General features: G+C 42.1%; 1 protein-coding gene across 1 annotated transcript in view; it reads left to right on the plus strand.

Moving 5' to 3' along the window:
- CRYL1 (crystallin lambda 1) overlaps positions 1 to 11,312 on the plus strand; it is a 48,802-nt gene extending 37,490 nt beyond the window's left edge. The window contains exons 7-8 of the mRNA XM_070942843.1: positions 7,707 to 7,813; positions 10,886 to 11,312. Coding sequence (XP_070798944.1) covers positions 7,707 to 7,813; positions 10,886 to 11,014 — 236 coding nt within the window. The 3' untranslated portion in view covers positions 11,015 to 11,312. The remainder of the gene's footprint in view (positions 1 to 7,706; positions 7,814 to 10,885) is intronic.
- Positions 11,313 to 11,567: the final 255 nt, after the last annotated feature.

Genomic DNA, 11,567 nt, shown 5'->3' on the forward strand with positions numbered 1-11,567 from the left:
TCATGTCCTAGTCCTAACGGACAATACAACAACGAAAGCCCACATCAACAGAGAGGGGGGAACTCGCTCCAGACAGCTAATGGAGGAAGCGACCAGAATGCTCCTTTGGGCAGAGAGGAACGTCCTCTCCCTAGCAGCCGAACACATATCCGGGGTCGAGAACATCACGGCAGATTGGCTCAGCCGGACTCCAATAGATCAGGCGGAGTGGCGTCTAGCTCCGGCGCTGTTCGGGGAGCTGTCGAAGCGGTTCGGCCTTCCAACGGTCGACTTGTTCGCAACCCAGCTGAACACTCATCTTCCCCGGTTCTTCTCCCGGTTCCCCTGTCCAGGAGCAGAGGGGTGCGACGCTCTTCGGAGCAGATGGCCACAAGGCCTTCTCTACGCCTTTCCCCCATTGCCTCTCATTCCCCGAGTGATTCGCAAGTTGCTGGAGGAGAAAGCGGACCTCATCCTGGTCGCCCCCAATTGGCCGCGTCGCCCTTGGTACGCGGACCTTCGGAACCTCTCGGTGGAACGTCCTTGGCACATTCCCAACGACCGGATATCTCTCAGCCAGGGGGTCGTACTGCACCCAGATCCTCAATGGCTGCAGTTGACCGTCTGGCGTTTGAGAGGATCAGATTGAGGAAGGACAACATCCCGGCCTGTGTGATCCACACCATGCAGTCTGCCAGACGTGCATCCACTAACCGTATATACGACGCCACCTGGCGTGCCTTTTGCACATGGTGTTCCAAGTCTCATCAGGACCCTACTACTGCTTCTCCTTCTGACGTGCTTGTCTTTCTACAGGACGGCTTGGACCGTGGCCTTGCTCCTAACACCCTGAGGCGACAAGTGGCCGCCCTTAGCACAGTTCTGTCATCTGGGAACGATCGTCCTTTGACCCAGAATTCCAGTATACGGACATTTTTACGGGGCGCATCCAATCTCCGTCCTCCTACTATTCATAGATACCCAACCTGGGACTTGCCACTGGTTCTATCAGCTCTCATGTCACATCCCTTTGAGCCCTTGGCATCTATATCTCTACGATATCTAACGCTTAAGGTTGCTTTCTTAGTGGCAATTACTTCGGCAAGACGTGTGTCTGAGTTGGCGGCGCTTTCGGTACGGCCGGACCTTTGCGTGTTCCATCCCAACAAGGTGGTTCTTCGTACAGATCCTTCTTTCCTGCCGAAGATAAATTCTCTATATCACCGTGCCCAGGAGTTAATTCTGCCTGACTTTTGTCCGGCTCCTAGCCATCATCTTGAACAGCAATGGCATACCCTGGACGTTAAACGGGCTCTCCGCCGCTATATCAAACGGACTGCGGCCTTCCGTAAATCCGAAGCCTTGTTTCTGTCCTTCAATCCTTCTACTTTGGGCATGAAGGTTTCCTCATCCACGATAGGCCGTTGGATCAGGGCCTGCATCATCATGGCGTATCGCACAAGACGGGCTCCTCTGCCAGGGAAGATACTTCCACACTCCACCAGGAGCGCAGCCACCTCAGCGGCTTGGGCTACTCAGGCTTCCATCCTTGATGTCTGTAGGGCTGCCACGTGGACTACCTTGACTCCTTTTGTTAGACATTACAAAATTGACTCCTTTGCCTCGGCTGAAGCTTCTTTTGGACGTCGAGTACTGCAGTCTGTCCTGGCTGTTCCTCACCGGGGTGACGCAGCCTCCCACCCTTCTTCTAACTAGCTTGGGTATATCCCATTATTTGGATTCTCCAGGCAGCGCGCTGGAGAACGAACGTTGTCTTACCTGAACGTTCCTTCTCTGCGCGCTGATGGAGAATCCAACCCATCCCTGGGCTGCTTCCGGCCAGGACTGCCTTGTTTTCTCTTTCCTTCTGTTGTTTCAGGAATATACCATCCTCTGTTGACTTCGCGAATGAACTGGAGATTAGCCAGGCAAAGGAGGAGTGGCCAAGGATGTTTCTTAAAGAAACAGTCACCCAGTCCAGCAATGAAGCTGAGGAACTACCCATTATTTGGATTCTCCATCAGCGCGCAGAGAAGGAACGTTCAGGTAAGACAACGTTCGTTCTATACCGCCCTTCTCCCGAAGGACTCAGGGCAGTGTGCAGCCTATTAAAAGCACAAAGACAGACATCAGTTAAAAATAATTAAAATTATTAAATAATTTTGGCTCAGATTTAAAACCCCAAAAATTTAAAACACCCAATTTAAAAATCATTACATTGATAGCCCGGCTTGGCGGAACAGCAGGGTCTTGAGAGCACAGCGAAATACACGGAGGTCGGAGATCTTATGCATTTCCGGGGGCAGTTCATTCCACAGGGCAGGGAGTTTTCTCAATTGATTTAACAAGAAACAATCGTTTGAGTCCACTGGGTCACAGAAGCTTTCTCGAGCTTGTTAACTTGTTCCATCCTCAACCAGCAAAAAATGTATTTGCTAAGTTGTGTCATTATTTTGGAATAAATAATGTAATATTTGAAGGTTTAAAATAGAGGCTGCTGTTTTGGTATCTTCCAGAAGTTTTTGCCATAGCTCCTACAATGTCCTGCTTTCGAACATGTTGCCTGGGAATTATGAGAATTATAAACTAAAACATAGTGTTGAAAACCATGTACTTGGATTTATGCAGACATGGATGCCTAAGAAGAGGCATTGCTACGTGTTTGCCTAATCATTTGCAAACAAATAATATTGCATCCCTATTCAAAAGCCTCAGGTCTCTTCACCTAGAGCAGGGTGTCAAACTCGATTTCATTGAGGGCTACCTCAGGGTTGTGTTTGATCTCGGGGGATGGGGTGTGTGGCCATGTTGGACATGGCTCCCTGAGCTCTGTTTTCACTGGCAGAGACACCATGAGGCGCTCCTTCGTTGCTTCCATGGGCCAGATCTAAGCACCTTGCGGGCCAAATCTAGCCCACTGGCCTTGAATTTGACACCCCTAACCAGAGCATCCCCAATCTCTTTTTGTACAGAATGTTTACTTGAATTTAATTTAATAAAAAATGTAAACATTAGAATGTGTGCTCTCCAGTGGTGGGTTGCCCCCGGTTCAGACCGGTTCACAAGAACTGGTAGTAAAACCGGTGGGAGGCTCCGCCCACTGACCCGACGTTATCATAGACCATCTGCGCATACACAGAAGAGCGCGCGAGAACAGTGCAAACCGGTAGTAAAGTTAAGTAGAACCCACTCCTGGTGCACTTCCATACTCCATCCAAGAACATTTCTTAAAGCTATCATTCTGTGTGTGTGTGTGTGTGTATGCGCCATGTCTTTACTAGAATAGAACAGAACAGAACAGAATAGAATAGAATTCTTTATTGGCTAAGTGTGATTGGACACACAACACACACAATGAAGTTATAAAGAATCCTCTAGTACGGGGGTCTCCAACCTTGGCAACTTTAAGCCTGGTGGACTTCAACTCCCAGAATTCTGGGAGTTGAAGTCCTCCAGGCTTAAAGTTGCCAAGATTGGAGACCCCTGCTCTAGTATCTCTCAGCCATTGGTGAGTTCCGTTCACTCAAGGATGTTTAAATAACCATCCGTGCTTCCCAGTTTCAACAACTTTAAGATGCATGCTGGTTGGGCAGTTTCTGGGAGTTGAAGTCCTCCAAGCTTAAAGTTGCCACAATTGGAGACCCCTGCTCTAATATCTCTCAGCCATTGGTGAGTTCCATCCGCTTCCCAGTTTCAGCAACTTTAAGATGCATGCTGGTTGGGGGGATTCTGGGAGTTAAAGTCCATACATTTGAAAATGGCTGAGATTGAGAAGCCCTGATATGAGCCGTTGATGAGGGTCCTGCTTTAGATGGGAATAAATCTGGATACCTGTGAGATTTACCTCGAAGTAAACCAGTACAGGAGCAGAGTTTCAGCTTTCATTCCTGAGAAGAGAACTCTGTATCCAACAGTAGAATACTGTATGCCAGAAGCTTTGGGATAAAGAGCAAATGCCAACAGCAAGTCATTGCAGACAGAAAGAGAAAAGAAACATGAGAATGAAAAGAAACAGAACAAGGACAAAAACCCACAGTGTTTTTCATAGGAAAAGGTAGTTTAAGGACACCCAACTGAATTAATATAAATAGTGGTGAGTCCTGATTTTATGTCTTGGAACTGGACATTTTAACAGTTTGGCAGGGTGGCACTAAAACACATTTAGTAAAGAAAAACAACAACAATCAGCAGTGAGTGCTACTAAAATAATTTTCTCAGATACCCTATTACTATATAATCATGAAACAACGGACCTCCTGTGCATAGATATAATCTTTTCAGGTTCCGCAGAGGTGGTAGAATTACCTGCTTCTTTTCAACTTTCCCAAAAACACTTTGGGACAGGCTATTTGGCTCTTAACAACCAGATTCTTAAATAGCTTCACCCAAATTTGCTTTTTTTAATCTCAGTATGGTTCATGCCAACAGGAAATACATATCAGTAAAAATGCATAACCTAGGGCTTTTAATTTTTTTTAGCAAAAGTACTTTTTTCTACCTTTTTTTTTTTTTTTACAACTGTGATCTTTATAATGTAAAAAGTAACAGCTTTAAAAGGCTTCTCAGCCTGTCACTTAAGTATAGCCATTTACAAATGCTGTGAAGCTTGTGACGGCTGGAGTATGCTTGGGAATTCTCACTAAACATCATTGTGTGTGTAAGTAGAAGCAACTAATACTTTTATTAGTTCTGCTATTAACACTTTAGAAAAACCAGGGAACCCTTTGTGCTCCATTTTGCTTCTGCAAAAATTGCAGAATATAAAAAAGAAGCACTGTTACAATTGAAAATCAAATGATTTTCTGACTGTTCTCTTAGAAATATTTTGAAATAGAATATCAATTGATGGTTCCCCCTTTTACATTAGCTCCTTAAATAGTATAGTCCTTGGGTTAATATACGAACAATAGATGTTTGTAATCTATTCATGTTTACTCAGAATGAACTCTATTACACTTCTATCAGTTTTAGTAAGTAAGTATGCCAAGGATTGCAGACTTCTGGACATATTTCTTGAGATTAAGAGTAGAATTTTCTCATATTCATGCAGAGCTTGCTCTTTGGCATCTTTAGAGTTCTGATTTTATAGCCAACCACTTACACAAAGATCATGACTAAATATTGTTTTAATTAAATAACAAATATGCATACGTGCACTAGTCACAAGTAACATTTAAAATAATTCAAACTTCTTGGAAGTAGCTCAAAAACGGGAAGTCCTTTTTTAAAATATTGATATGAATCTGTTCTAACATATTTCATTAACCCTCTTCCAGTATTGGTCCTTTGTTTCCTGAAATACTGCAGCTAAATGTTTTTGAACTGGATGCTACACAACCTTTGTTTTGGCTCTCCCCCAAGAATCAACATTTTGGTTTTATGCCATAGCAGCTGGGTTCCAAGTGGAACCCATTTCCCAAACTTGGCTTGACCCCCCAACATTCCCAGTCACCTAACAAATCTAAACTGCTCTGGCTTACACCATGGTCTAGCAACTGATTTGTATGGCTCATTATGTCTACAACCTTTGGAGCAGGCAAACAAGTCACCGTGTGATCCTCAAGCTTATATGTTTATGTTTTGTTTGTAAAGGTCAAATTGCAATAAAAATCCCCCCAACCTCCTGGAGGTATGTTTTCAATACGAGAAGATTTCATCATCCACAGACTGGACCCTTCATTTAGGAACATAAGTTTCATTCTCAATGTCCTCCTTCCCCATTCTCCTTAAAAATAAGAAATTCATCACTTTGGAAGTAGGAAGAAGTTATCATATCTTGAAGGCTCTCATCCAGCTATGTCTCTGGTTGCCTAAGTATCGCCAGTTCAGCCATTCTGATTTTAGGGGAATGGACTTGCTATTGAAATATTGCCAACCAGCAGATAGTCATACCAATTGGGGGACACGCCAAATGTATGTATATTTAATAAACCAGAAAATATTTCCTTCTCCTACTGGCTTTCTATTTTCATTCTTAGTGACTGTCTATTCTTTTTAAAGAATTGTTTGAAGTAGAAGGTAGATCTTTGCTGCCTGCAAAATGGCCAGCACCTGGACTCCTGGTGCCCTGTCCCTTTAAGACACAGGTGTCAAACTCAATCGCGTCACGTGACCTATGGTGATGTATCATGACATTTTTTGCCTTCGTGGAGCCAGGGTGGCCGTGGCCTGCACGCGATGCATCCGGCCCACAGGCCATCAGTTTGACACCCCTGCTTTAAGACCTCTCTATAGTTAGCCCAGAAATGTTTTCACTATAAAAGCTGAGCAGAGGGGCAGTTGAGTTTCGTGTGGGTGGGTGTTTGGTGAGGGGTCGTTGAGGAAGGTGGTTTGTGTTCATTTGGGAAACTAAAACTGCCTAAGGCAAATATAAGAGTTACTATTTTCCAGAAAGAGGTTCACAAAGAGAAGTAGTGGAGGAAAAAAAGTTGTAGTTGAGGAAGAAGAGAAGGGAGAAGTGGTATAGTAAACTATGAATACTAGCCTTTGAGTACTTACGGTGTGTTGCTGAATGGTCAGGAGTTGTGTTGGCTCCCTTCGAGTTTTGGAGCCCACTAACCTTGATATATGTAAAAAAACCTGTGACACTTATATTTTCAGAACCTTGAACTCTGGATTCTTCATCCAAACTCTGAATTTATCTTGTTTTGTCTCTGAAAGTGAGAGATTAGTAAATTCTTTCTTCTATTCACCTAATCCCCTCTTCCTGTTTGCCGTCCTGTTTGCTCACTGATTGTAAGCTCCCAAATGTTTTTTCTCTTAATGCTACTTAGGACTGAGCTGTTGGCTAAGTATTCACTTGATCAATCAATTACCTGCAACTTAAGTTCCTGATTTTAATGGTATGTGGGAATGACCTTGGATGACTGGCCCAAAGATGCTGCCTAGAGAATGGTCAGATAAAAGACAGCATCATCTGCAGTGGGATAGTAGGTGGGATAAGATGCTCAAAAGAGATACTCCTAATTTCTTGGTAAAGGAGAGAAAGGTAGAATTGTTCTTCCAGACTTGCAAGATTCTATAATATAGCTTTACAACAAGTAGAATTAGCTCACTTGATTGTTTTTCCAATCTTTTTACTTTACTTTTTACTTTTATTTGATTTATATACCGCCCTACTACCGAAGGACTCAGGGCGGTGAACAGCCAACAATAAAATACATACATACAAAATTTAAAAAGCAGAGATAAAATCAAATTAAATAGTTAGGCCCAGACTGGTCTGGTCTATCTGATGGAGCTGATATTGCTCCAAACTCTATAGTCTTTAAATAAGCATATACAGTTCCTTAATAATAAGGAAAAAAAGCATTTACCCAAACAACCCTCAAAAACAAAACTCCCTTATATCTATTTGACTGTTGTATTTGCTTCTTCTGCTCATAAGCTCCCAGCTGCTTCTCTTCCATCCAACATAATGTTGGCTGAAACTATGAGTGCTATTAAACAGTCTGAAATTTTGAATTGCTGGGAACAATCTCAAGAAAGAGGATTTTTGTTAAATGTAAAATACATCCTAACTTGGAAACAAAGAAGTTCTCAAAGGATGGTATAGAATTGTTTTTCTTCGAGTTTCATTCTTTGAAAAAGAATTAGCAGACATCTGTTTGGAACCCCTAGACAGAAAAAAGAAAGAAAGGATTCCAGACAGTCAATAATTCCTCTCAAATTCAGTTGTAGACTTTCTTTGTTTGGGAAACATTAAACAGTTTCCAATTCTCTTTCAGGAATGCTGAACTATTGCGATAGATACCGTGAAGGTATTATCCATGTCTTGAAAACTTTTGGACCAATACCAGATTTTTCTGGGGAAACAGAACAGAAAATCAATGAGGTATATATACAAACTGAATATCGGGCGGAATTGGCAAAATGTATCGGCTGCATTATCATATTACCTTGTTTCCCCCAAAATAAGACATCCCTTGATAATAAGCCCAATCGGGCTTTTGGATGCATGGCAATAAGGCCAAGCGCTTATTTCAGGGTTCAAAAAAATATAAAACGGGGCCTTATTTTCGGGAAAACACGGTAGGTGCTCTATGAATTTATCAATTTTAGGTTACCTTATTTGGGTTCATTAATTTTTTTATCATGTTGTTATTTGTTAACAGTCTTACAATTTTCTGTGTGGTTGACACATATAAACTTCAGCATATAGAATGCATTACAACCAAATGTGCTTCTTTATATGCAGCATGCATTACGTTGTTCCTATTGTCAAATGGAGGTTAAGAGCAAAATGGAAATATGATAGTGTGATTTTTAAGAAACAAAATCAAATTCTACTCTGCAGGTCCCAAAAATACCATATTTTGTTTTAGATAGATATTATATATAATGGTCCGAAATGGGATAAAATGCTCAGTTTTGATTTGATTACATCATTTTGTTTTGATTACATCATTCATTCAACACATGTGTGACTGTTATTAAATGTAATGAATTATCTTCTGTATTTAGCAAACATAAGGACTATCTGTTATGAATATGAATTCACTGTTCCTTTTTTTTTTTAGCTACTTCATTTTTTCCACAATTTTCTGTTCAGATCCCCATTCCTTAATGTAGTAATCCCTGCCCAGACATTTTTATGTTGGGGTCCCCAGTATTTATTTAATCTCTAAGGCCTGGTTTTTAAGGACTGTAGTACCTTTTAAAACTATGTAAAATAGAGAATTATTCATCTGCATGTCATTCTATAATTTGCTTTGTGATTTGTAATTTGATTTGTAAAGAGCCATGTATAAAAACAACTTCTAATCCAGTGTGTTTTATAAAATATATGAGGAGAAAAAGTAGTCAGATGATTAAAGTATAATCTGAAAAACAATATGGCAGCCTTATTTTTTAGCTTCAGAAGGCAGTGGATTCAGGGACAAGTTAAGAACTAGGCAAGGTAATTGTAATTGGGCCATCATCCTCTTTTATTCTTCAGAGGTTTAGTAAAGCAAATAAGTGAGTTCCCTTTGCTTGGCTTGAGGTTTTTATTAAATAGGCCATCATCGCATCAGATTTATTTTTCTAGGATTTCACTGTCAAAAAAGATGGCAAAATCATAAACCCATTCGTTCTGGATAATCTCTCAATCTTTCATCCAGTGCCAGCATTCAAGTATCTGTTTCCCATGTAATAGAGATAGGATAGTTCTGCTAGAAAGGGACAGGCATGTTATTGTTAACAACCTCACAATGTGGAGCATAGTTTGATGACATGGTGAGCAGGGAAGCTTTTTAAAAATCAGGTGAATGAGAAGATCTTTTCAAAAGCAGTAGTGTTTTCATTGCAGCCTGATGGTCTCCTGATGTGTCAGACTACAGTTCCTGGAACTGTCAGTCTTTATAACCAATGGTCCATTAGTTTGGTATTTGGGGTGATGTGCCCTGGGATATTTGGCAATACCAGGTTTTGCCAAACATTGCAGTAGCACATAGGGTAAGAACATTGGAAAAATATATTTTAAATGTTTTAAAAGTCTGCAAGGATTAGAGGAGACACTTCTATTATCATTAACACCAGTAAAAGGTAAAGTTTCCCCTCGCAGATATGTGCTAGTCGTTCCTGACTCTAGGAACGACAGGGGGCGGAGTTCCTGACTCTAGAAATGATGGGGCGGTACTCATCTCCGTTTCAAAGCCAGCACTGTCTGAAGACGTCTCCGTGGTCATGTGGCCAGCATGACTAAACGCCAAAGGCACACGGAACGCTGTTACCTTCCCACCAAAGGTGGTACCTATTTTCCTACTTGCATTTTTTTACGTGCTTTCGAACTGTTAGGTTGGCAGAAGCTGGGACAAGTAACGGGAGCTCACCCCAATACACGGCACTAGGGATTTGAACTGCTGAACTGCCGACCTTTCGATCGACAAGCTCAGCATCTTAGTCACTGAGCCACCGCGTCCCTATAACACCAGTATACTCATGCATATAATAACAAGCATACAGATTGGAAAAGAAAGGCATTTTTCTAGCAATAAACTGTTGCTGATCTAGTGTGAGGGAGATGTGATGTCTCTTCATAAATAAAACTATGGGTGGGGGGTGTAACACATTAGAATTACACCTAGAGCAGGTGCTCACTTATAAACTGAACTACTGTATTGGAGCCAAGCTGGAGCTACTGTGCAACAAGGAAGAACTACCAACAAGTTACTCCATGATATCAAAAAGAACAAAGCTACCATCACTTTAGAAGTGCTAAAATAGCAGTCCCCAACTTTTCCAGCTCTGCAAACAGGCTGGGTGAGGGGATGGTTTCACACGCACATGCCTGCCGCTTGCACAAATGTAGCTTCGTGCGCTTAGCTTGTTGCTTGTGCAGCCCAGTTCCCAACTGGCTGTGGACCTGGTACTGGGTTTTTAGGGTTCGGGATCTCTGCCCTAAAAGACAAAATAATCCCCCCCTCGTAAAAAAGAGCAAAGTTTGCTTAGCTGCTGTAGAACGACCACTTGAAGATGTGTGGACATCAACTCCCAGAATTCCCCAGCCAATTCCCCTAGCTAGCTGGGAATTATGGGAATTGAAGTCCACGTATCTTCAGTTGGCCAAGGTTTTAGAAACAGTGTTCTGGGGGGAATGGAATGCTGTTGGGCTGCCTGATTGGGTTCCTGCTTAAGCAGTCCCAGCTAGATGGCAGCACCTAACTGACCTTGCCTGATTTAGAAGCTAAATCTAAAAGGATTGCTAAAAGGAAGCTAAAAGGAACGTTGAACAATCCTTGCCCAGGAAACCACCCCAAATCCAGACTAAACTGGAAAGTCAAAAAAAAAAAAAAAAGTCAGTGGCAGATCATTTCCATACCATTGCCAAGAAAACTGTATGGGCACGATCATAGGTCGTGCCAAATCAGGCTACTCTAAAGCAAACCTTTATCTTAACGTATAACTTATTTTGTCTTTGTTTCAGGCCATGGTTAAAAAAACTCCAAGTGATCCAGAGCACCTAAATGCCAGGAGACAGTGGAGAGATGATTGTCTCGTGCGCCTGGCCAAGCTGAAAAAGGATATTAAATCGGATGACATGAACCACGTTTAAATCACAGAAACGGGCATCATCAAGTTGGCATTCAAGAGGACTCCTCCCTTCCATGGCCAAACATTACACATGCAAAAAAAGCCAGTTGAACCACTTAAGTCAATTATTTAAGGCTGGAACATTTTTTATCCGAAAACGTTTCTATGTGATATTTTAAAGCCACAGTCTTAAACCCCTTGGTTGAGAATCTGGGGAGATGGTCAGTTCTCCAGGTCAGGGATCTCCAACCTTGGCAACTTTACGACTTGTGGACTTCAACTCCCAGAATTCCTCCACCAGCATGCGCTGGTTGAGGAATTCTGGGAGTTGAAGTCCACAAGTCGTAAAGTAGTCAAGGTTGGAGACCCCTGCTCTAGGTCATAGTTGTCTCAAAGATGCTTTTTTTCTTTTCTTCAAAAAGCGACTGGAATGCTTTTTTTTTTTTTCCCTCCAGGGGAAAAAAAACAACAACAGTCCAGTTGCCTTTTAAGGGGTGGGGGAACCCCACCTTTGAGACCCTTGCTTGAGATACTTGCATTTTGTGGGAGGGCTGCATAGAAATGTATTTGTTGAG

The sequence above is a fragment of the Pituophis catenifer genome, unplaced genomic scaffold, assembly GCF_029215685.1.
Source record: "Pituophis catenifer annectens isolate HBS135680 unplaced genomic scaffold, rPitCat1.0.hap2 SCAF_4, whole genome shotgun sequence".
Lineage (NCBI taxonomy): Eukaryota > Metazoa > Chordata > Lepidosauria > Squamata > Colubridae > Pituophis > Pituophis catenifer.